General features: G+C 40.3%; 2 protein-coding genes across 15 annotated transcripts in view; one reads left to right on the forward strand and one right to left on the reverse strand.

Moving 5' to 3' along the window:
- LOC126866263 (peroxisomal leader peptide-processing protease) overlaps positions 1-26338 on the forward strand; it is a 29361-nt gene that overhangs the window by 1121 nt on the left and 1902 nt on the right. Inside the window, exons 1-7 of one of the 8 annotated variants that reach the window (XM_050619628.1) lie at positions 6610-7888; positions 8116-8359; positions 8732-12202; positions 24616-25411; positions 25497-25690; positions 25798-25910; positions 26042-26237. In XM_050619628.1, coding sequence (XP_050475585.1) covers positions 24681-25411; positions 25497-25690; positions 25798-25910; positions 26042-26237 — 1234 coding nt within the window. In that variant the 5' untranslated portion in view covers positions 6610-7888; positions 8116-8359; positions 8732-12202; positions 24616-24680. Of the gene's footprint in view, positions 1-6609; positions 7889-8115; positions 8360-8731; positions 12203-21043; positions 21139-21281; positions 21431-21463; positions 21894-24168; positions 24468-24615; positions 25412-25496; positions 25691-25797; positions 25911-26041; positions 26238-26338 lie in introns of those variants that run through there. The other 7 variants (XM_050619626.1, XM_050619620.1, XM_050619627.1 and 4 more) reach the window with 7 other exon arrangements.
- LOC126866274 (ion transport peptide-like) lies at positions 454-24129 on the reverse strand. 7 transcript variants are annotated; one of them, XM_050619649.1, is made up of 4 exons: positions 23584-24129; positions 6030-6592; positions 5049-5169; positions 454-3409 (listed from the first exon to the last, which is right to left on the reverse strand). In XM_050619649.1, exons 2-3 carry the CDS (start codon positions 6587-6589, stop codon positions 5049-5051), a joined length of 681 nt encoding a protein of 226 aa, XP_050475606.1. In that variant the 5' UTR covers positions 6590-6592; positions 23584-24129; the 3' UTR covers positions 454-3409. The 7 variants fall into 7 exon arrangements, with proteins under 7 accessions (XP_050475606.1, XP_050475605.1, XP_050475608.1 ...); XM_050619648.1 differs by lacking the exon at positions 23584-24129 and adding an exon at positions 21284-21426; XM_050619651.1 differs by lacking the exon at positions 23584-24129 and adding an exon at positions 20792-20936.

Here is a 26338-nt window from a genome sequence, read left to right on the forward strand (position 1 = left end):
CGTTCGCAACCAAACAGTACGAGCGTTTGTTTTGATAGACGCAAACTTACTGCTTATCTAGTTGCCGCTCAAAGTTGCGTTCTATGTGAACTGCTTACAGCTACTGCTTACTGCTTAAATCTATTTTGTTTTAAAGCGCAACAACAAAATGCCGCGACGGCGACGTTGATGAAAACCGTTCGTCTGCACTGGTCCTAATCTGTAATCTATAAAAATCTATTCGAACTGAGCTTGATAACGTTTATGTGTCCAAATCATCATCGTCAGATATATTGGGTGTGAAACGACGTTTCATTTACATTCTGACTGATTAGTTTTAATCCTTCCGGCTGATGGTTATTAACTGTAAATAGAAATTACGCGTAATATAGGCTGGGTAATGCTAAATTGATCGGTTGTATCAGAATCATCATATGGGGATAATGGTGAGATACAGAGGCGGCAGAAAGGCTGTTCATTTTTGAATCATCTTTATTCACGCAAAACAAGAATAGATTTAAATATCCGTGTCAATAATCGTACGCGTACACATATATGTGCGTACACGTCGCTTAGGTACATGAAGCGCGTGTACGTAATTTTTTATGCATATACATGTGTGTTTATACGTTATACTTTATGCGTATGGAATATAAAGTATACGTATAATGTACAGTATGTACATGTATGTATGTATATAAAGTATATAATATATATTATACATTATATATTATATATCAGATAGTATATATTATATACTATATAAGATGTAATATAGTATACTTTATATATATGTATAGAGAGAAACAGAATGAGAGAGAGAGGGGGGGGAGGGGGAGAGAAAATTATAAAAGAATCGAATTAAATCAAATAATATACGCACATCACGCCGCGTCTTTTTCGTTTCTACCTACGTACCTGGTGACATGAGCAATGGGTTACCATCGATATACATACATAAAATACATTATATATCGTAAAACGAACAGTCGATAATCGGTGTTTTAACTGTTGGAACGGCGACATTCGCAAGACTCGGTAACAAAAGTGTGTAGATGATTTCGAGGAACAGTTACATATGTTACGAGGTAGAAACGGATATATATCGGCGATGAGATTTCGGAACGATATCGGAATGGGTTCAATACTGATTTTGGAATGGTTCGTAATTCCCAGGATTGGGACGAGTGTTAGAACAATAAATAATATTTAGTAACGTTAATGGAATTTTCATAGTATCCACTTAACGGTTCCTGCTTGATAATCAGAGATCATCTATCGGGCTGTAAACTTATACGCGGAAATGATTAATTTCGATCGTAACTTTTTTCATACAATAACTATTTCGAAGAATATTGTTGCGTAAGTTTTGTGACCGCTTTACGATCGCCTTTCTCAAACTAAAAAAGTAAACAAATAAATAAATATTATACATTTACTACATACGCATAACTCCGTTCATCGTTCGACTCACGAACAACCGAGTATTCGCATTGGTCGTTGTTTTAGCTATCTACACCACGCAATTTTGTTCGCTTCCCTATATTTTTCCAAATAGTCAAAGGTGAACTCGAAGTTGTCACACTGTCGTAGCAATTAAACAACAATAAGTATGCTATAAACTAACAATATAATATAAAATAATATAATATAGTATAACACAATATCAGTAATAGAAGTCATAGTCGTAGCAATAGCAATAAGTTAATATTAGTAATAGTACTAACGATAATAATAGTAGCGATAGTAATAGTAAGGGTTGTAATAGTAGAAGTAGCAATAGCAGCTGTAGTAATAATCAATAAGAATAGCAGTAATAAAAACGATAGCAACTGCAATAGTATTCAATGACGATATCGATATCGATATCGTTGAATTGCCGTCATAGTTGAAGTTAATAGTAGCAATAATTGAAACAATAGTATTAGTAGATGTAATAGCTGTGGTGAAAGTGGAAATAGAGTAGCAACGAGAGTGACGATGCAAGTAATTTTACTTATATACAATTGCAACGACAATAGCAGTAATAACGGTCACAGTAGCGATAGCAGTACTATTGGAGGTAGCAATAGCAATGATTTAACAACCACAACAACAGTATAATTATTTTTACTGTTTTTGTAGTTTTTGTAGTTTTTGTAGAGCGGCAATTGTAATAGTAATAGTGGTAGCAGCAGTAACATTATAGCATTAATAATAGAAATACTGTAGATAATTGGTGACGTAGTATTAATTTGATCCATGAATCTTCCTCGGTTTTTGTATCGAATGCCCTGCTTTAGCCAATCGTTTGAACATTTCGACGATCGAATCGAAGTCTATTACTAAAATCTATAACGAAAATCTTGTCCTCTTCCACAAGTGCATATAAAGCGGTTTGGGCGAGATTTTTAATGGTAATTGCGACAAACCATCATAAAGGCTCTATCTATCTAACTATTTAACTATCTATCAATCTACTTTAACCATTGGAATCATATACTGAATAAGTAACATGTACGATTGCTAGTTTTCTAAGAATTATAATATCAATATAAAAGGATAAAAAATAATAATCGTTGTAATAACGGACGACGGTATTTAAAGTAAATAATTAATGATTAATTGAATAAAACGCAAATATTCTGTCGACTAGATTCGTATATGGGTTCATTAGCACGCAAACTTAGCTCATACCACTTCGTTTTCATGCTTTGATACGCAATGCTTTGAAAAAGGAGAAAAACGAATGAGACGAAGTCGAGATAACGATAAAAATGAATAATTTAACTAATGCTTTATTACGTCTACGATCACGTCGATCTGTCGGTAGATCTGTGACTGCCTTGTAGCAAAAGCAGAAATTTTGCTGATTTATCTAACTGATAATTCATCGAATATTCGTCCATTAAATCTGTCTAAAATTCAATCTATTTCCGTAAAGATTTGTTTCCTCCCGGATGCATATTTGCATATCTCATTCTTTTTCTCTCCCATTTTCCCGCTCTCTCCGTGTGAACGAGTGTATGCGTGTAGTAATCAATTACATTTACTGCTAATCCATTTGATGCATCCTGGAAACGAAAGGAAGAGGTATGATCGCGTAGCGTGCCTCGAATTCCCAGTTCAGGGGTGTTCGATCTTTCGGACGTTGTGAAGGAAATAGCATGAACGAATGTTGATAAGTTACTCAAAATTCTGCGGAAAATCGTTGTCAAAATTGTTTCTTATAGCTTCTCGTTTCTCGTAGTTCCTCGTTGGTCTTGTTAGAATCGTTCATCGTAGATGTCGTGTAAATGAAAGTCTTCGTAATGAAAGCGCCTCTGTGTTCTTTTCTTCTTACTTCTTGCCGCCTAGGTACTCGACCATCTCCAAAAGCTTTTCCTTTTCATCTTCAAGCAGCAATGCTTGAACGCAGCTGTTGAAGTATTGCGTACCAAAGCAGTTTTGCCTAAATATATAAAGAAATAAATTAGATCGGATATATATATATATATATATATATATATATATATATATATATATACCTTATATCTTATCGTGTAAATCGGATTTTTTTGTTTGTAAATCGAATGTAAAACTGAGGAAGAAGAAAAGAAAAAAGGAAAAAAGAGAAGGAAAGAAGAAATGAAAAGAAAAAATCTAGGATTCGTTCGTTTGGTTTCGTACGGTCTTCTTTTACGCCTTGAAACAAGAAACTTTCTCATTGTTATTGTCAGTTACACATGTGAAATTGTCGTTTTACGACACATGAAATGTCAGCGAATAGACCACGCCTTTTCGCGTTTACGATAAACACACACAAACGAATCCTTCAATTTCGATACAACGATTGTTAAATAACGTAGAATTGAAAAATTGAAAAATTGAAAAATTGAAAAATGTACCGATTGATACGGTGTACATATTTTTTCTCTTATAAAATGTGAAATGACTAGTAAATGATTTACAATGGATATATCTTGTCCGCAAAAATCGTAATTGCAAGGAGACAAAAAACAACAAAATACGCAACAGCTGCTTCCAGCAACAGAACCTGCAAAAATATTTGAACGTTGCAAAAACTTGTTTTATTGTTCTCTCCTCTTTGCAGTACATATTTCCATTGGCATCCTGTACCCGTCGTGTTGTCTGAAAAATGTACGTTAGTACAAAATCTATGTCGTTTCGATGAGGCACGATAACGCGCGACAAAAAACAGTTGGAAAAAATGTCGAAAAATGTGTGTTGCTCATCTCAAAAATCGTTGGGAGAAAAATGGAAAAAACGAATGAAAACGAACGACCGAATCGGTAAAAGAATGTAACGCCGCCATTTCGTATCTTATGTATCCTCAAATATGGTTAGCTACGATATTGAAAAATCGATAAGCATACAAATAAACATGTACTTATCTACGAGACGTAAGAGTTAGAAGAAATTAATTGAAAAAGAGTAATTACTCGTCGCTCAAAATGCGCATAATGCGTCTATTGAAATACCTATAAAATGTACTAAAATATCGAGCAACATCGTTTTATTATTGCGAAATTTACTTAGAATTACCTAAGGGCAGCATGCGCATATGTCGCGTATCATCGTGTATATTGTGTGCATCGTTGAGTCGTGGTTCATAAATTCTTGAGACGACCACAAAGGCGTATAGTTTCCGTCGATCGGAAAACAACTAGTTCGATCGTAAACGTCGGTAACTATCGGGAACGAGAATTTGTTAACGAGCAACGAAAACAAACGTGCAACCAAAAAGTAGAGAAAATTCAAGAATCGGAATATAGGAGGACAAGAAGATGAGAATGGAGACGGAGAAAGAGAAACAGAAAGAGGGGAATGAGAAGGAGGAGAAGAAGAAGAAGAATTTAAAGAGGTAAAAGTAGTTAAAGGAGAAAGAAGTAGTTGTTCGAGACACAAGTAAGATGAATGATTGCTGAAAGAAAATGATAAAATAGGAAAGGACGATAAGATGATCGGGGTAGATCGAAAAGAGAGGAAAATGAGAGAAGCGAATGCGTTCGGCGAATAGAGTACTACATGTAAAGCTATAAAATGAAAATACGCGGATAAGAAATCATAAACACAAAAAAAGAAGCTACCTAAACCCCGGGTTCCGCTCCATGAAGTGTCTTGATCCATGTTTGGATCTTCTCTACTTCGTCTTGTAACAACAGTACGTCTAAGCATCCTTTGAAGTAGTCTGATGTAAAGCAGTTTTTCCTGGAAAAGATTTCAAAATACAAACACTAAATATAATCCGCTGAATTCGCTACATATCGTTATCTTGAGTGATTCGTCCTAGATCTGAAAATAAGTGAAATATTAGCGAGATTCGTTCTCACTAGTATAAGATAAGGATTTTTAGACAACCATCGACTCACAAATTCACCGACGAAAGGTAAAACAATCACTGGACGATACACTTTTTCCAATATTCCTTCCTTCTTCGAGCTTACGATTTGCGATTTCTCGACATCCGTATCATCGACGTATCTAATCGAAAGTACGCTTTAATCCATCGAAATACAATCGAAGTTACGTATCGACCTTTCGATTGTCGCACTTCCTCTCGTAAACGGTTTACGTAAGGCGTAAAAGAAATCACGCGCACGTTCTACAGAGAAAATGTTTGAACAATTTCATATCTAGACGGTATTGAACATCTTTCTTGCCCTCCTAAATTTTCTCTAATTTGTACTGTTTTTGAGGCACGAAACATCCGATCGCACACGCGTCGTATTATCGACGGAGTAAAAAAGACAAGACGATTGCAGTCACTGTATACGTAACGCGTGCAGTAAAACGAAAGTTTTCTATCGAAAGGACAGAGGATGTCGACGATACGGCCGGGTAAAAGCATTCGTGACAAAAAATAAAAATGTAAGTACATACTTGCTTATGTTTTATATCGAAAGGAAGGAATCGTGTCGCGTGCATTACTTTGCGATGGTACCGAAAAATTTCGTTCGTCGATGGTTATCTAAATCCACGACACGTTACAATAAACACACTAGACGAATAGACGATGTATGTCGCATATACGATCGATAGAACGTATTCGAATCTTTATGGATAATTACCTGCATAGTTGATGTAATTGAGGTTCCCGAAACAGGTTATAACAATCCTCGCAGATACGGTCCAGTCGGGCAAAGATACTTTTATCGTATATACCCTTACATTGAATATCGATAAAGGACCTTTTACCCAAAGGATGTCCATTCAAGATGCCAGCGTCCGTTAGACCGATGCACGATGAAACGAGTAACAGTGTCACAGACCAAGCTAACACAGAGACGAGTTTTGGGCAGGGTATCGATACAGTTGACACGATCGACGATTCGCTTGGTAATGAAGGTAACCTCGAGCATGAGGTTTGTTGTACGCTCCAGGAATACGACGACAAGTTCGATGTCGGCCACGTCGTTGACAATGGTAGAAAGATGGACGACGATGACAACGGCGACGACGGCGTCGATGGCGACGGCGATGGCGACGTTGAGGTTGTCGTAGAAGACGGCATCGTTACAGACGATATCGATGTAGTTGTGGATGGGATAGATGAACGAGACATCGAGAGCGGTAAGGTTAACGATGATAAAGACGACGATGAGGAACGAAGCCTCTGTTGCCGATGCATAGTCTGAAAAAGAAATAAAGTACAAAATAGATTGGCAAATCGGAAAGAAACGAAGATGTCAAAGAAACCGATCGTTTTATATCCGTTGAGCTGGAAAGACATAGTCGAGATTTGCCGAAGTTTAAGAACGAATAACGTCTCTGTGGCGAATAATACATCTACGATAAAACTGCGCCAGAGGAAAGAAAGACTAGCGAATATTGCGGAAGAAAAGGAGAAAGGGGGGGGGAGAGGAAAAGAGGGGAAGAGAGAGTGCGAGAAACGTAAAATTCGAAGATGTATTAAATCCATCCATCGCGGAGACGACTCGTGTAAGTACTTATATGCTTGTACAGTTCGTACACTGCTTACGGATGCGTATGGATTTCGTATTTGTACGTTTCAGTGTCCCTGCACTCTCTTTCCCGAACCTAACCCCTCGAAAGTGTACAAGTTGTTTCGTGGCACTCGTAATAGTGGCCGTCCGTGTTCTCCTTGTCATTTTACCGTGGTGACAGTAACAAACAGCGGCGACAGCAATAACGAGAAGGAGAAGAACGTCGTCGACGACGATGACAACGTCGACGATAATGACCGCGGCCCTGTTCGAGTCGAGCACACGGCATTTCGAGGCTCGACAAACTCAAAGCGATTCGTGAGGTAAAAGTAAAGATGTAAAGCTCTCCTCCTAACCAGTCCCGCGGCAGTCGTTGTGAATGGACCACACGCAGGTAGGCCCCACCTGTAAACGTCCCGAACCGACAACTTCATTAAGCGGAGCTGAAGCGCAGAGCGGCACAGCACGGCACGGTACTGCATAGCAATGTGCGAGACGAGGGGAGCCTTCTTATGCGCGGCGATGCGGGGCAATGCGAGATTCTCGAACGCACGACGGTTTCTTGTTTGTTCTTTTGCCTTCGTCTCATCGGCGCGGCGGCACCTGTACACGCCGAGGAGAACGTTTCGCTCGGTTCTCTTTTTTCGGAACATAATCACTGCTCCCGGGTGGGATCTTATTTTTAGCCACGACCGATTCTTGGAACTCTCAAACCGCCCCACTCTATATCGGACCCCCACCTGGTAATTACCTGCAGCCCGATAATTTGCCGCTAAAGTCGCTCGGTCTCGATCGTTAAACATCGTCCCACGGATTTTCAGACCGAGTATGATCGTCCATCATCGATCATCGATCGCCGACCGCCGACTGTTGATCGCCGATCATTGGCCGTCTCGCTGCGTTGCGTCGTATCGCGCCGCTAATTCATCTAGTTTTTCTAACAATTTGCATTAATTTGCAACGATAATCGGCGTCGATAAACGGTAATCGATCGATTAAAACTCCACTTAACAGGTTTAATTACAATAGTTGAATTTATCTGTAGACGAGTTTACGTTCGTTTCCGATATTACGTATTTCGATGGTATTTAGCCAGATTTGCGAAAGTAGCGTCGATTTGCGATTAAAAGTCTCCGGCTATAGCTACAGCTTTCTCTTCTTCGCAGAGCGAAAAAAGATAAATTCCTGCTATACTAAATTGGAATTCTAGGTTCGTCTCGAGTCCCGAAGATAAAGAGAGAATAAAAAAACTACGGATGGTGAACGCGATCAACCTGCGTCGGATCAACTAGAGATGAAAATAGGAGACGAAAGGCTCACTGTAAAGATTTTAGGGTGGAAAACTATAACTAAACGTCGAGGTTGAGGGGCGAGGAAGAATGGATGGCGAGATGGGTGGAATACGAAGGGTGAAGAGCAGATAGCGGAGAGTAGAGTGGAGAGCAGAAAGCAAAGTGAGTGTACGTAAACGAAGAAAAAGTCAATGGAGACCGGTTACTCGACAGGTGAGGTCTTTCCTCGGTCGAGCCATGCACAGGTGTGCAATCTGTAAATCCCCCTTAGCAAAAAACTATACACTCTTCGGCACCGCTTCACGGCTCTGTCGCGCGCTGTTATCCGAGTCACTAGTTATGTACGTACGTACTGTATACACGTTCGATGCTTACACGCGACCGAATGCAACTCCTTTATCGACACGCATCTTAAATGCTTGCATTCGAATCGTGCGAATTAAAATATAGATCTCTTCCTTGCACCCGAAATATTACCGACATGCCTGCGAAGTATCCCGTTTACTTGCGTCCGTTTAACTATTTTTATTTCAGATCTAAAATGCGGCGCGAGAACGAATGTAATAATCGAACGAACGCATGAAAACGAACGGACGAACGTTTGTCGTTCCTCCGGTGTTATACAAGCTCTTCCGAGAATTCGGAATTGAGAGCTTATCGAAAAGAAGAGATCAGTTGAATTTGTTTGTTTGAAGAGAGAGAGAGAAAGAGAAAGAGAGTATCTCGAAGCATATCCTGTTGCGTTGTAATGCCACTACCCAGAATCAGCAACATGTTCCCAGAATTATCAACATCAAATAAGAAAATAACGAATATAAGATCGCTAGCAAAACGAGGGGGAAAAAAGGAGAAAGAGAGAGAATAGTAACGTTACAAGTTGAATCGAATCGTTTTGAGTCGAACCCACTGAAGTCGAAAGCCAGTTGGGTCGAATGGGATAAGAGGAAGGAGCCACGAGGCGAAACGGTCTATATCGTTAGATACATCGTTGGGCTCTCCTCACCAGGTGGTCCTCTTCCCGTGCCGGATGACTCAATCGTGAGAAGGAGTTGCTCGACGAGCTCACGAGAAGACTCGCTAGAACCGTATGTGCTTCGTGTCTTGGTCTGAGTTTGTCTGCCCGTCTCCTACCACATTCGTGTATTCATGTACGTACATATACGCGATTCAGTGCAGTCCCTTCCCGACCTCCTTGGCTTTCCTCGTGAACCAACTTACTCGATATTTCTACGCCGGTGACAGTGGTGTGCGTACTTACACGTGTATGCAGATCGTTCTGGTCAAACACGTGGATCTTTCGAATAAAATGGTCTTCTCGTCGTCTCTTTTTATTCATACGCGTTCATTCGCGAGGAAATTAATCGAAACGAACGGAGCTTAGGAAGAAGAGAGACGACGCGATACAGATTCGCTACTTAATAGAGCAAGCAAGCAGAAAAGATAGTCGAAGTATTTGCAGGGACGGAGAAAAATTAAACGCGGAGAAAGATTAGATGGTTGAAGCAAGAGAAGAAGAAGAAGAAGAAGAAGAAGAAGAAGAAGAAGAAGAAGAAGAAGAAGAAGAAGAAGAAGAAGAAGAAGAAGAAGAACAAGAAGAAGAAGAAGAAGAAGAAGGAGGAGGAGGAGGAGGAGGAGGAGGAGAGAAAAGGAACCGTTTGAGCGGTAAGCGAGCAGATTCAAGGGAAAAAAAAAAGAAGGAAGAAAAAGAAAAGGTAGACGCGGATCGTAAATCGATAGACAACGAGGTGACGAGATCAACCAGCAAAGGGATTATCGATCACCTCCAAATTAATATACGAATTTGTACAGGATACTTAAAACTATATTTACCTATTATTCTCTTTTTCTGTTTCATTCCTACATAAAAACTCATGGCTGTTCACGCTGTGTTGAGAAATTGATTCTATTTAAAGAACACGTATAAGAATAACATATGCAGCTATGGTGCACGGTACCGACAGATGTTCCGATCAACGATAAAAATCGACGATGAAAGAAATTGAGAGATTTATTCACTTGTAAACGGTAACAGCGCAGAGGGAGGTGCATAAACTAAACTGGTACTTAAATAAGTACTATATGCCATAGGTATTAAAAGAAATATCAAGAAAGCGAAAATGCATCGAGGAATCTATATCGTTCTTGAACAAGTTCGAGAACTTTCCGGTAGAGTCGAACGTAGTTAGAGGTAATACTTTGAAAGTGCCGCGAAAGTGCTGGTTATCTGGTCACGATCGAAGATCAAAGAGGTGGGATAGGAAGAGGAGGGAAAGAGAAGAAAAAGGGAGGGCGGGGGTTGTCAGCGGAGCGGGGAGAAGGACGCGGAGAAGCCGAAGAACTCAAGGAGAAGGAGAGATAGGCGGGTTGAACGGACGACGGAGGATCGAGGCGTCCGGCGTCCTCGATCGCGGGATCTTGGAGCAAAACTAACGATCTCCCGTTCGCTTGCAAGATCAACACGACGATAATTTAATACACGAGATCACCACCCAGGTGTGCTCTGACGTGTACAGATGCTGTTTGTAACCTCGACAAGGAGGAAAAGGCTGAGTCGACAGAAGTGGGAATCTGTATACTGTATGGCGTATGGGATTCCAAATGCGAATACGAGCTCTTCCCCTTTTGCACGATCTCTCTCCCTCTCCCTCTCTCCCATTTTCCTCTTTTTCTCTCTTCCCCTTTCCCATCCCCATCGTCATCCCCCGTACGTCGGTCTTTCTTTCTTTCTGTCTTTCTCTTGTATCCGTATTCTCTCTCTTTTTGCACTACCGATATAAACGACCTGTACACGTGGACACGTGCGCAGATTTTTGCGAAATATTTCGAAAACTTTTCAACGACCGATGGATAGATGCATCTTCTAAAAAAACTCGATCGTTGCTGGCCAACAAACGTACGCTTGAAACGCACAGTCATGAAATATCGGGATTGTCATCGTGACTCTACCTCTGCTATGCCTTCGCATTTTAACATATCGAAAATAACATATCGAAAAATAATTCCCAATTGGAAGGTGGATACTAGCTTATAGCTATTAAATGCCGGGAACGCAGAGCACAAAAAAGGGTACGTTCCTTTGACGTCATACGCTTTCGTAGAAACAGCTCGATACATCGAATCGTCGATAATCAGAATGAAAAAACAGAAACACGCGTATACTACTGGTGGTTCTCCGATTCTCGAAGAGATGCTACATAAATAGAAGAGCCGATGACGTCAATCGTTTGCTTTAATTACATAAGGACAGTCCTTATTAACCTATGCCGACAGCTAATGACGAGTTAATGATCGCGATAAAATCTCTAAATCCATTTATCGATCGAACGACGATTCTCGTTTCATACATCTCCTTTTTGCTGCCTCTTTTTATCTTTCCAACTGTTTAACTATTCCGATCGAATAGTACGGTCGAACGTCGTATCGTCCAATTTGGCCCCGTATATGTATGTATATACATATACTTGGACACGTAAATATACGTATATACATGTCATCTCATCGTTATTTTAGCGTATGTATATAAATAATTTAAAGCAAAGTATATCATTAACATACGAGTATAATTAGGCAAGAGCAAATTTAACATCTCGATTAATTTATAGCGATAGAATTTGCGCAAAGAGAATTACAATTCAAACGAACGACGCGTGTACAGATCGATTTCTTCAAATCCCAGTTCTCATTAAAGATGATTATATTTCGTGCATTGTCTTACTCTCTATTACGTAGTCCGTTGTTAGCGTTACGTTACTCAACAAAAATCACGTGAAATCATAGGTTTTTCCATACTGCTTTTTCATCTGGAATCGCTTATACAAAGGAATTTCGTAGAAATAAATCAACGTGCAAGTTGATATTTGCATTAAAAGACGAATAGTGAAACTTATTTCCATGAAATTCGTGGAATACTCACGAGCAGAGCAAAACAAGGCAAATCAAGACAAGACAAGGCGAGACAAGACAAGGCAAGGCAAGGCAAGGCAAGCCAAGGCAAAGCAAGGCAAGGTAAGGCAAAGCAAGGCAAAGCAAGCCAAGCACAGCTGCGTCCTGCGTCCGCATGCACCTTCGTATGCAATGTACGTAGTCGACGCGCGGGTATTTGCGAAGGAATGTTCAACAGGTGTGTCGCTCGGATTGAGCTTTATGCGCGCGTACACGCCTTTCCTTTCGCCCTTCCTTCTTCTTTCTTTCTCCCTTCTGTATATCCCCATTTTTCTATATGTTGAATCTTGTACGCCAACAGTACCGTAGCGTATACTCGAACAGGCCGATTATAATATAGAAAGTGTAGCGATAACAAAAATAAACCCAAAAGTAAGAAATATTATCGCGCCTCTTCCGAACCTATTTCCGGCAAGATAAATCCTAGAGATATCAGCTTCTACTTGATGCGTTCCTCGCTCCGTCTATATCGATCTGTTCGATCCGTCTAACGATAAGTAAAAAGCTTGGAAAAGTTTGACGTAAGATGCTTTTCGAACGACGTATACATGTAAATTGCGTTATTTAACGTAATAATACACGTGGTGTCACATTGTCACTGAAATCGAACGTCGAAGCCAATTATTTCTCGCCGAGTCGAGATACGAGAAAGTATACGAATATATACACAGTACACAGCCATCGACAGAGAAGTTACTGTTTCTTCAGTGTGGCCGTGTCTTTTTCTTAGTATGCTTGGAATCATTCTCCAACTCGCGGCTAAGTGGTGGTTAAGAGGAAGCTATAAGGAGAGAATCGTACACGATTTATTTACACGATCTGGCTGGCCTGGCTGCCCGTTACATTTTAAAAGTGTAAAGTACATGTATATATATATATATATGTATATATATATACACACATTTCGCGTATGTAGGACAAAGCCTGCACTGTGGTGGTCGCTTCTACTGTCGTTCTGGTTATCGTATCAACATTGCTGTCTAGTCGCGGATTTCACCCATCGGACGTCTTTAAGTGTCCCTTATCGTTCGTCGTTGTTTCTATCCACTGATTTTCTTTTTTTTTCTTTTCTTTTTTTTTTTCTTTGAAAGTAACGACAATGGTGGCAATGTCAATAAACGTTATCGCGATTTTAATACGATCGCTCTATCATCGATAATAAGCGAGTAATAAGCGAATAGTGGCGACAACGACGATCGAGGTATCGAATATAAGCGCGAAGAACGAAGATGGTGGCCAAACAGAAGTAAATATAGAAATTGAATTGGGGCTGAAGCAACGGTACTGAAGCAACGTAGTGTTCGCGAGTACGCGTACAAGTAATAGCAGAAACAAGGACGGGAATAGGGGCAAAAGCAGAAACAAATGCAGAAAGAAGAACAAGACAAGAGTTGCAGTCACTGCTGGCAGCAACGTCGCGATTGGACATTAGCGTCGAACACTGTAGTGGGGCAAAGCAGCGTTCCGGCAGACAGCTTGGCGTCCTATGGTTCGCATTACGACAAGCTGTAGCCTTTCTCTGTCTTTCGCTTCTCTCGTTTCGCTTCACCGCATCTTACATTGCTAATGTTTCGACGTGTTTTCTACGGTTATTCCAATATATCCTTTTCTCAGTTTCTCTTCCCTTAATATCTCCGCAATTAGTTTGCTTTCCTTTTCTTATCTCCTCTCTCCTCTTCTCTCCCCTTCCTTTATTTTCTCCTCTTTTCTTTCTATCTTAGCAATTCCAAAATGCCAACGAATTTCCACGAATGCTACGACATCGTTCGCAAACGGATAAACACGCGAGCGAGACGATGATCGATCAAGAATCGAACGTAAACGCGATAAACGATGGCAATTAGTAAATGTTTGGAAGAAACAGAAAAAAGCAGGGGGTAGCTATAGTGAGTTTGTAGTTACATAGAAACGCGAATGAAAGTAAATTACGATGGAAACGGGAACTGGGAAGAAATTGATCTCTATGACGTTCCGCGATAGACAAGCCCACGATTCAAGAGTACAATACGGATAATTCTTCCTTCCAATTCGGACTAATCGAACTGACCGTTCGATCGACAGATTTTTAAATACTCACACGAACATGGTATAAGATTACTCGTGTGTAAAAAATTGATAAGGAACATATGCCAATTTTCGTTTGTTTTTCTTTGACCATAAGCCACGTCTCGTTTAGACGGCAGTTACGGAGCTGGTACGATCTAACGCGATTAATCGCTATACTGGCTTAGCTTGTAACACGATCCGTTGTAAACCGTACGTAGTAGTAAATGCATTTTGTCCGCTTGAAATCAAATTTCGTGTAGCATCGACGATGTACCAACCGTATAAAAGCAATCGCATATTAAGGATCTCTGTGATGTTTCTAAATTTATAAGAAACGGAATCTACGCTACATTTCACATCTGAAGCATCGCGAAGAAACGATGCAACGATATTAAGTTTGCTGGAATCGTGTGTCGCAATTTAGTTAAATGCAGCGCATTTCCCTACTTGCATTTTGCGATCGTTTTATAAGATTTCTTTCGAAACATTACGAGATCGACCACGATTAGTCCGTTCATCTTCTAGGCTAATAATTTCGAGAACTCGAGTGAAATACCGAAAGAATTAAGACCGTAAGCTACGTTTCTACCTGCTTGCCAGAAAATGCGCACGCTCGCTGGGCGAGTTTCTCGAGAGGCGTGTCGCTGCTAGCTACAGGTGGCTGTACCTCATTCCTCCTACTCTTTCCCGATTTCCTTCGTCGTCATTTCTTTATTTTATACTTATACTCTATGATATCACATACGCAATGTCCGTTTCTTTCGCTCTTTTAGGATTTCATCCAGTACGAGCATATGTACATTACTTTCTTTCTTACTTACATCTTGTTAATTGTTAAATGTTGTTTCGCACGATTCCGTTTTTTAACAGTACTTTCCCTTTCCTTTCTCCATATTGTAACCAAACTTTTCCTTTTATTCCTCCTTTATTTCTCTTTTAACGTAGCGTGGCAGAAATATTTCACTTCAGGTGTAAACTCGCCTCTTACAAAAGGAACGACTATCGAATTAGAACATAAACACACGTATTATATACGTGCTATACGTAATTAATAATGTTTCTTCGAACGATCTGTTCGCATTTTCTTACAGCGGTATATCAAAAATACCACACTTTTCGACTAAACCGATATTAACTCTTTTGTTTGCCATTCCGTTTTACTTAATTACGTTTCCCGTGCGTTTCTATTCTTTATAATTTCGTTTTCTTGTCACTAGTACGGAAATTCGGATTAAATTGATGTACCTAAGCGAAGAACAAGCCCGAATCTCCTTGTTTCCCGCTTCTTCATACGTTGGTCTTTCAAGTATGACTCAACTCGTGTTTGGTCCTCACTCGGCCCTGAGTGAAAGATTCTCTGAATGAACTCTAAAGATAGAGACCCTCTATATCCTTTCATCCTCTATCTTCTTTTCACCTTTTCGTTTGTTCTCTTTCTTTTTCTTCTTCGTCTTCTTCTTCTTATCCTCCTCCTCCTCCTCCTCCTCCTCCTCCTTCTTTCTTTTTATTCTTCGTCTTTTTCTAACAGTGTTCCACTCGAGCACTCTAACAGTGCTCTTCCCTTTTCGTTAATGTTCTCGACAGCATGGTAGAATTTCGTTCGACAACATGTGGTTCCAACTTTTTAAATTAGCTGCTTTCGAGTACTTGTCCGTAAGAGCTTTACGCTTGTCGTGTAAATTCGTTTACAAAAAGCCTCGAAGAAAGATTCAACGATACGGAAGCTCGTAACTCATTTTGCGGCAAATTCATCGAAACGGATAAATAGGTGAATAAGTGAAAGTGCAAAATACTGTTTATAGAGATACGTTATGAAACGAACGATACGTAAAATTAGTGGTTGGCTGAAGCGAAGAATCGAAAGAGAACCGCAGTTTCGTTCTATTTTATCAAATTTTAAATATGTCCAACCTTGGGTCTTCCTTATCGCGCATGTTTCTCCAACGAGATGAAAATAATTGAAAGAACAACGAGAAACTATTTGACCTGCCTTATTGATTTGACTCGATTAACGGAAATGACGATCATAAGTGCATTGAAATTAAAGTATCGCGTTGTATCCGTAGGATAGACATAACAAAAATACAAAACTTACATTTAAAATGCTCTTTCTCCCTTTTTCTTTCACCGTATTCCCGTTTGTTATGCTTTCTAACTGTTTATCTTCAGGTGTGCTGTTAAGTCTTTCAAACTTTCTTTCTATGGATACCGCTCTTCTGTCTTCTCTTCAGCTTCGCAGCACTCCTGTTCGCTTGTTTTCCAGTTGTACAAACTATTTCCTACAGCCGAGACGATCGTTTTTATGCAATTTGGTTTTGTTATGGTAAATCCCTTCCTACAGTAACCTTTTTCTTCCTCTTCCTTTTCTTTTTCTCCTTCTTCTTCTTCTTCTCCTGCTTCCTCCTCTTTTCTCCCTCCCACCCTCCCACCTGCTTTCCACCCCCTATTTTCTCCCTCTTCCCCCTCCTATCTCCCACCCTCCCTTTTAAACAGTTTCGTATCCACTATTAATCTCTCTCTCTTTCTCTCTTCTCTTCTCTTCTCTTCTCTTTTCTTAATATCGTCGTGATAGCCGACGATATTAAGAAAGATATCAAAGAAATCGTACGTCGATCTCACCGAGAACGTCTCCGCTGGTCTCGATTCTAGTCCTTATTTATTCCTTCTTTACTTCGTTTCTACTTTCCGATGTTTCGATCTAACGTTAGCTTTAAAAGGCTGAAAAACAACAATCACTTCACTAGATATTTCGTACGCGCCACCTCGCCTCTCGTAGTAGTATCTTAACGTTCGTTTAGTCGCTCGACGACCACTTGATTCTCTTGGGAAATCGGAAATCTTTCGTATTTCTGTCTCCTGTGAAACACTTCCTTCTTCGAGGTAGTTCCTCAAACGTCGCGGAAGGAAACATGCGAGACAAGTACCACCGCGGAACTGTGGTATCGCGATCTCGAGAAAGGCGCGCGCGCGGCAGAATGCCCGCCCGCCTCCTCGGCCACCCACCCCCTTACGGCTCCAAGCACCGAGTCCGTCGGGGCCGAACAACGCGAGATATATCGAAGGACAGCCGTTCTCCGACGCGATCCACCGCGCACAGGTGGGCCGTGCGTGACAATCCGAAGAACCGATCGGATTGGCCTATTTGTATATTCATCTACTTATTCCATTATTTTATTTATCTATCCGGCTTTCTTTCCTAATCTTTCCTTTCTTCTCTGCTCGCTCACGCATCCATCGTGTATACGTAAATCCGCTCTCTTTCCTTTTTTTACTCTCTCTCCTTTATACGTATCAAAGTAGTTTGGTCCTTTCTCTTACGGTTACTAACTCTTTCAGCACAACGAAGATAAAATATGCTCGACAAACTAAAGAAAGAGTTCCGACATGACGTTACCTCCAGCTGGTTATCTTCGTTCGTAGGATACTCGAATTTCTGACCAGTACCGTGTTTCTATGCACTATCTCTTCTTCTGTAGTGTTTATTATTATTGACGTCGTTAACGTTGCTATCAGTATCGTCATCGTCATCGTCATAGTCACTGTCACCGTCACCGTCACCGTCACCGTCACCGTCACCGTCACCGTCACCGTCACCGTCACCGTTACTCGCTGTTGCAATCATTGGAATCACTAGTATACCATCGTCAACGCTATTAACACTACATCTACCAGCATCGTCAATATCATCACTGGCAATACCAGTTCTATCTACGTTTCCATTGCATATATACATATGTACATCTATTTCTATCACCACTATCTACTTCTTATATAATTGCAACCTCTATCTTATTGTCTTTTTAGATCTCACTCCTTTTTTTTAGATGCCATACTTGGCTTGTTCCACGTATATTATTTTTGGTAATTAAATATAGTTCGATACATTACTCGAGAATGCTTCACCCTTGTCTTTCTCTCGTACGCTCTATCGTCCATTTGTACAGATGCTCTGCTCTTAAAAAAAATATTCCGAAAAATACTCGTTCAACGTTCCTCGTCAATATGCAACGACAAGTGCCAAAAATGCCATATAAACGTTGCTTGTTTTCGTCCAATATACAATATTTTGCCGAGTCAGGCTATGTACAACAAATATTTTATTATTTCGCGTTCTAAGAACGTACATTTAAAATTTCCTAGAAAATTCCCTCCGTGTCATTTCGATTTTCTCAAACACCGTGCGTAACCTATTCGGAAAGAACCGAGCTACTTTAGAAACTGTCTCGTCATGGTCGCGTAAACTCGCGTCACGGTTGCATCAACCGACAACAGAACTAAGTTCATTGCGTCATTTTATCTTCTCCATTCAAAGCCAGTTGTAATAAATCTTTCCCAATTTTTTAACAAACATCTGATGCAAAAATTGTATACAATCATCGTCAGCTTTTTATCAAGAAACAACTGTAGTTTTTCAGCAACCAACTGTTCGTTACGTTTACACGACAAATGTCGTCCATCGAACGACAGTAAAGCATAAACCATGGGCCAAAATGAGACTCGATTAGATATATGTAAGTATAAACAAAGAAAAGGTAAAACTTAGTGTAAGATCTTGAAAATTTCCTGCTCTTGTTCAAAATATTCAGCTCGTATGGAAAAGAACAGGTAATTTTCGTGTCATCTTATCGTTTCTCTTGAATACGGATTATCAGGCTGCGCGTTTAAGTGGAGAAATTTCAACGAAGAGCAGAGAAACAAAGTAAAAGTACAAAGACGAAAGAAACAAAGAAATAAATCAAAGAATTATGAAAGAAGATACAAAGAGAAAAGAAAAGAAAGGTATGAAAGGAAATAACGGATAAAAGAGAAGAAAATGTTGAAAATTGACACGTCTGAAACGAAGCAGCGATCGATGCCAATTAATATGCATAATAACGAAAGACAGCGTTATTTTCGATGAAATATTTCGTTAAATGTTACGCACGCTCCAACATGCCTTTCCACTTTTTTTTACTACAATTATACTTTATAAGTTTCGCTTACAAAATAGGTAGTTTCACAGAAACATTCACTCTCGAAACTCACGTAGCGAATCGCTAAGTTGACACGGCTCCTCGTAGCGCGGTGACGGTCGTTGTCCTCCATGGTGGATTATACGCGCCGGCAGCTTCATTTCCCTCGAAGAACACCGAATTAAATCGAAATCAGCCCTACTGATACGTTCGAGACTTAAGAAAATTTGATCATCGTTATCGACTAGCAGTTTTCCCTTCCACAAGGATACCGTGCACCGGTAACAAACGTTTACGACGCGAATACAACGTAGCCTCGAGCTTTAGCTTGCTTTTCTTCTTCCCAATATGTAGCTCGTTTTTACCTATAATTGTTCCATTCTCGCACAACGTATTCTTCTCTATATTTGCACAAGAACTCTCCTCTACGTATCACGTATTTTCTTTTTTTTTCATAATTTTATCATTGTTTTAGTTGCGTAACATTGAACTTTATTACGATTGAGAGAGAACTCTGTCAACGATGAGGAGGGCTGATAGGTTTAATGTCTGTATCCGTGCCAGTCGGTGCATACGCTCCGACCAATTTTCTCACGCGTTTGGCTCCAACGTCGACAGCTACTCCTTGTACCAACAACAACCGTTCTTGCTTCGTTCAGTCGTTCACCAAATTTATAATCTTAATACCGAATCAAACACCGAAATATGTCTTTGATACGCCACTGTATATGATAACTCTTCCTTTAACCTACACGCGTAATTACTTTCTCATCTTCGACTATACGTATGCTCCTTTTTTTTAATTTTTCAACTCTTTCTCCTACTTTTTTTTAGTCCAACTCTCGCCTCTCCTTCCAACGCCACCACCACTTGCACCTTCACTTCCACCACCACCATCACACCACCACCACCACCACCACCACCACCGCTGCCACTACCACCGCCACCTGTACCTTCACCTCCACCTTCACCTCCTTCTTCTGCTCTATGTTCTATTCCTCCTCCTCCTCTTCCTCCTCCTCCTCCTCTTGTTTTCTCTTCTGCTTCGTAACCCTCTTCCTCCTCCTTGTCTTCCTTTTTCCCTTTCTCTTCTTACCTCTCTTTCCCTTTCGAATTCTAACAAGTATTAGTAGTTCACAGTAACGTTTTAACTTTCTTGCAAAACATGGAACGAACGTAATACACCAACTTTTCTTTCACGTATAAATTTTCTACTTTTGTTTCCCGTTGTTTTACATATCGTGCATGTACTTAAGAATTAATTCTGTACGGAAAGTTTAATCGACGAGGCTCGAGTTTGCCTTCTTCTTCTTCTCCTGTTTTTCTTTTTCTTTCCTTTCCCTTTTTGGGGGACAGTAGAAAATACAGAAATACAGGACAAGATCACGCAACGGATGTAAAATCTTTTTCTCTCGTGTGTGGCGTGTAGAAATTATACGGGAAAACTGATAACCGGTGGACGAAAACAAACAAGTACGAAGAAGAAATATGACAAGCAAAATTAACGGTAAATTTCGCATAAATGGAACACTGTAAAAGAGAGGGGAAAATACAATAACGTCCGAAACGTAACGACACGCGGCACCAATTTGTCAGGTTCAGAGCAAAGAGCAAAGCATCGGTGATAGAGTAGCCAATCACAGTGAATACTGACTCGGAATCGGACTGGTTGTGTAGGGCTGCGAAGCACGCACACGCTTTGCCATCCTTTTCTATTGCGGTCGAGCCCCTCTGTAGGTACGACTGCCACTTAACGCGAATGGACGGTTAAAAGACCCTCCTGTGCGAGTCAAGCGGCCACTCGAAACAACTACGATCAGCCTAGGTTCCTCTTACGCGCACCCGTTCATTGCTAACCCCCTCCTCTGATCCTACTTCACTTCCCTTCCCCTTTCCTCCCTTTCGCTGTCTTTCAGTTGTACCTCTGCACGCGCGTGCTCGTGTTCTCTCGCGGCGAACCGTATCGCGAGTCACAACGGAATGGTTATACTCCATTTACTCGTACGTAAAGTATTATGCGGTCCGAAAACACAATTCATCCGAATTTTTCTATTCCGATTCCCTAACACCGTGCCGTTCTGTTCTTGCCGTTTCTTCCAACAAAATTCCAAACTTCAATTTTCCAAATACGGCTATGCAAATCAACCTTTCTCTCCATCATCGAAGAATGAAACTCCGAATCGTGTGTGATCATCCATCTTCTATCATGGAAGCTTTGAAATAATCGGTCAACGGTTTGGGACGATCGTTAGACTCTTCCTCCGTTCCATATTTACCATCAGGCTTTTTATAGGTTAGTTTGTTACTTTGATGAATTCTATCGAATCGAATCAACGTAAATTAATATGTACGTCAAACCGATTTTTATGTATCTAGTACTTACAATTAGCGAAGCAAAGAATATCGAGCAAAGATTCCATGAAGAAAATTAACGTTAGTAAGAAAAGACAGAAACGGGAGAAAGATGAAATGTCCTTTTCCGACGAACGGACCACGATAGGGTTGAGCTATAAATAACTCGACAACTTCTCTGAAAACGGAAAGTAGCTCGCCTTCGAGTTCCGTAGCAAATTCCCAGAATAGCTTTCTGGATCGGTGTTTGTTCGTCCCTCCGTTCGTTCGTTCGTTCGTTCGTTCGTTCGTTCGTTCGTTCGTTCTTTCGTTTGCCCGGTCGCTCGGTCGGTCGATCGGTCGGTCGGTCGGTCAGTCGGTCGGACGCTTGGCCGGTCGCTAGTATACCATGTGCGATTATGATGGTAAATAATAAGTGGTTACGTTGGTTATTTTCCTAACGTCACTTACACGATCGCCTTCTTGTATCATTTTTTAATAATAAATAAATGATAAAACTATTTAAATGGTGCTCTTGGATCGTCTACGTATCTATGTTTTCTTTTTTCAGTTTTCAACCGATCGATTTAACCTATGTGACATTTCGTAATTACGTAATGCATAAATCATTAGAGATCATATCGTTTATCGATGTAATCAATATGCTTATCGGCTGTTACTAACGAATTATAATTATCGCACAGCATAGGTTTCCAACGATTATCGAAAGAGATTTTGCCACTAACAACACACTATGTTATTTACAAACGTTAATTGTACGTTTTAAAATTTCAATATATATGAAATATAAATACAGTTCATTGTTAGTAATCGAAACGCGATTTTATGATTTTATCACGTTATTTTTTGTAGATATGACCTAGCTCTTAAACAGCACCTAATTTTAAACATCCCATGTTTATCCTAATTTTCATCACTCTCGATATTTATCAGTTAGACAGATGATAACATATAAAAGATATTTACACCCGTTTTTCTGTATTTAACCACTTATAAGCTCCTTTTCTCCATTCTCCACTGCAATATTTCCTTCCTCGAACAGTTCTGACACTCTTTATATTCTATTCTCCTGTTCTTTAACGAATTGACTATCGACCTTCATCGTTGGGAGAAGATTGTGTAATGATTAATGGATAATGCTTATCGTGTGGAGTATATGAAAGAAAAATATGTATATATATACAAGTCATGTCAAGTATATAAAAGAAAAATATGTATAGATATAGTAATATATTAGATATCGGTACAGTAATAAGAAAAAACTCGGTAAACGATTTTGACTCGTTGAAACATCCAACAGTTGAAATGTGCTCACGGTTCATTCGAAAGCGTGCGTCAACATGATTCGTTGATGACGTTTACGATATCACTCTCGAACGACCGTGCCAAGATGCAATTGATATAAATTAAAGCGGACAATTAGAGAAAGTGAGAGAACGTCGTTCTTTTCTCGATATATCTCATTGGGTAGACAGCTGGCCGTATATACACGTTATTTTGTTTCAGTTATTTGTCTCTTAAGTCTTGGACGACCATTTATTCGATGGCGTGCTTCTGTATTTGAAAATGGAACGTGACTGTAACAGTCAAACACGGTTAAACAAGCTCTATTTAATTCAAGCCAAAAAAAAAAACAGCCATTCAAACTTTTCATGTTTTAGTTATCCATCTTGTGTCTCTTATCCATGATTTCTATATAAGTTTTATAAAACCCGAGAGAAAGAAAGACTATGTGGCGTGTGATACATCCTTTCGACTTTCGAAACGATCCGATTCAATTCGACCCGACCCTAGTTCGATTCGAATCCATATACAATTCGTTTTGATTCGATTCGACCCGACTTGTGTTCTTTTATATCCTGTTGCGTTCGATTTTCTTGCTCCATTCCCTAGTCACGACACGATACGCGATACTCGAGACACTTAGACATGCGACACTCGACACTCGACACTGAATACCGAGGACGAATCCAGACCTTAAAGACAGTGACAACGTTACGGTATAGAGTTTTCTCCAAAACCAGAACTTTGCTGTCGATCGAGATAACAATAACTAGAAAGTGAATCTTTGAGTCGGTATCTCGAAAGACATACCTTGATACGGTCTTCCTTGAATGACAGTAACAGCACAACGAACTGAATCCTTCTGATCTAGGCGTCGCGGCGTTCCGCGTCTAATATACACCTCTCGGCGGGTGTTCGGTGCGCGCGTCCTTCTCTTTCAGGGAGAACCCCTTTCTTCGCCACCCCTTCAACTTGCCCAGAGAATCGCTGCGTTATCGCTCAGCTTCGAGTTACCTCCCTCGGCACCACCAGCTGCCCGCCTAATTGCGAACAGGCAGAAATAGAGCCTGCAATCTTCTTCCTTGCAAATAACGAGTAGCTTACGTCTTGTTCGTCACGAGCTCTTTCTCTCTCTCTCTCTCTCCCTCACTCTTTCCTTTGATTTCTTCTTTCTCTTTTCCTTTTTTCCCTTGTCTTCGTTTCTTTCCGTTACCCTCCCTTCTTGTTATCCTCCATCACCTATCTAGCTTTCCTGTCCGTTCCCATCTTCCTCCCGCCTTCGCTTCGTTTCCTACGATTCTTTCTTTCTTTCTTTCTTTCTTCCTTCCTTCTCTCTTTCCTTCTTCTTTATTTTCTTTCCAGTCATCTGCCATCGTTTCAATTAACTTTTTCAAGATTAAATGTAGACGCGTGACGCAATGTTACGAGCTATATTTCGAAAATTGACGATGGCAAAGGATGATACTGTAGGCGTTGACGAGAGAATAAAAGACAGTTGATCAACGATAATTTTGGGATACACGTGGAACGGCAAAGAAATTGCCTTGAGTACACGTGCCATTGAGTTGCTCGCTGAAATCGAGGATACTGCGAGGGTGCCGCAGGGACGCCTCGGTGGTATCGGATCAGAGACTACTATAACCAACAAACACATGCATTGTACAAATAGCTTCGTTTGATGGTGCTTGAAAAGAGTAAATGTTTTTCAACTCACCTGTGACCCTATTCTCAACAATATGCGTTTTACGCTCCTTATTTCCATAAAAGAAGACAGATTTTACCCGCATAGTAATCTTTGTTCTTATACCTTCCACTAGTCTTTTTTTCTTTTTTTCTTTTCAGGATTCCTTTTCTTCGCTAAAGGACGAACAGTTACAGAAGAAGCGTGGAACAAGGAGATATCGACGATGCACGTGGCAGAAAATGTTTTCGTATCGTACGCTTCCTTGACGGAAGGGACAATGGTTTCACATGGCTATTCTGGCGTCTTAGTCGCAGAACGTTGGGTACTTGCACACGGTTCCATGCTGGCTCCAGTTTTATCTCGATCCCGGGATTTCCTTCGTTTCTTTACAGTTTTAAATTCCGGAGATTTAGCCACGGCTCGAGCATCGGAACAGTTGTTCGATGATTTAACGTTTCAGATACATCGTAACCATTCGTTAAAGGAATCAGGAAAGTTAGTAGCCGTTTGGAAATGTCCTCTTTTGGAGGAAACACTGGAGAATTCTTTGAAAAATTTTACCTTCGAGAAACAACACGACTTTGATCGTCTTTTATTACCTGTCTTCTTGATGATCAAATGCAAATCGTTCGAATTAAGCGACGAAACAATAGGACGAGAAAAAGACTCGACATTCGTAGAAAGTAAGCAGCTGGGCGGAGAATCAGAAGTAACGGATAAAGCGAAAGTTAAACAAGTTTTACTTCAACTTGCGAAACAAGCTGCTGTCGGCAAAATTACAAAAGGAGCTATCGTTGAATTAGTCTCGACGCCGTTTGGAAATGCATTTTTTATCGACTCGGTGAGTCGCGGAATTATTGGAAACTTACTTGGAACCAACCAGTGTCTCATTGTAATCGACGTGACTAGCTTCCCTGGATGCGAAGGTAGTCCTGTATTTTTAATCAACGATTGGTAATTCATTTATTATATTTTCAGCCGTTTGCCCTTTGAATTTATTCTTTCGTTGCACTTGCTAACATTTCGTATAATCTTCAAGTGGCCGAAGAAATATTTGCGGCATGGTAATTGCGTCATTAAGCCGGTACCGCGGAGAATGGGTAAATTGTACTTTCGCTGTGAACCTGTTATCATTGTTGAAACGAATTCTCCAAAGTCGTGTCTTGAAAGATGATCCTCGATGTTTGTCCTACAAGATTTTACCTTTCACATGGCGGAGTCTGCCCGAAATTGGTACGCATGCACTTTTCCTTTCTTTCTCATTAGCGATGTTCACTCTTGAACTCTACGGGTCTCTACATGTAACTTTATGGACAATCATTGGTTCGTCCTTTGTTCAGACACCCTTGAAAAAAGTATCGCGATCGTAAAGTGTGGACCGAACTGGGGCACCGCTACTTTAGTAGACGAACAAAGCGGAACATTCATAACGTGCGCACATGTTGTTACAATGGTATACAAGTCTTTCTTTTTTCTTTCCTTATTTCACTTTTTCCTCTCTAAAGTTATTGGAAAAGTCGCCGTGGATTTCTTCGTATCGCGAATCACGAATCTATTTTAATCTTTTTATTTAATCATTTCTAGGCACCAGAAAGAAAAATTAAACTTGCAACCTGCATTATGTCGCGCACAGACGAGTTCGAATGGTTTGCAGAAGCAAATTTGATATATAAAACACCAACAGAACGACCTTATGATATTGCTGTATTGAAGATCGATCTAAAGTTCAAAGAACCTTCGATGAAGGCTATCGAACTTGCTGATACAGATGCACAGAAGGGTAAGGCGCTTAAAAATTGCATACTTTCTTTCTAACTTCCAGCTAGCTCTACAAGCTCCGCGTTTAAATACCATAATATGAAAATAAAAATACAAAAACGA

Source organism: Bombus huntii, chromosome 6 (assembly GCF_024542735.1).
Source record: "Bombus huntii isolate Logan2020A chromosome 6, iyBomHunt1.1, whole genome shotgun sequence".
Classification (NCBI taxonomy): domain Eukaryota; kingdom Metazoa; phylum Arthropoda; class Insecta; order Hymenoptera; family Apidae; genus Bombus; species Bombus huntii.

What these genes read in the sequence shown, in the direction of transcription:
- LOC126866274 (XM_050619646.1), bottom strand. Translation starts at nt 19,270, where the DNA reads ATGGAGGACAACGACCGTCACCGCGCTACGAGGAGCCGTGTCAACTTA. An exon ending in TCAACTTAGCGATTCGCTAC is followed by an intron (nt 6,593 to 19,210) that starts GTGAGTTTCGAG and finishes TTTCTTTTTCAG; the next exon opens with ACTATGCATCGGCAACAGAG. An exon ending in CAATTACATCAACTATGCAG is followed by an intron (nt 5,170 to 6,029) that starts GTAATTATCCAT and finishes AATCTTTTCCAG; the next exon opens with GAAAAACTGCTTTACATCAG.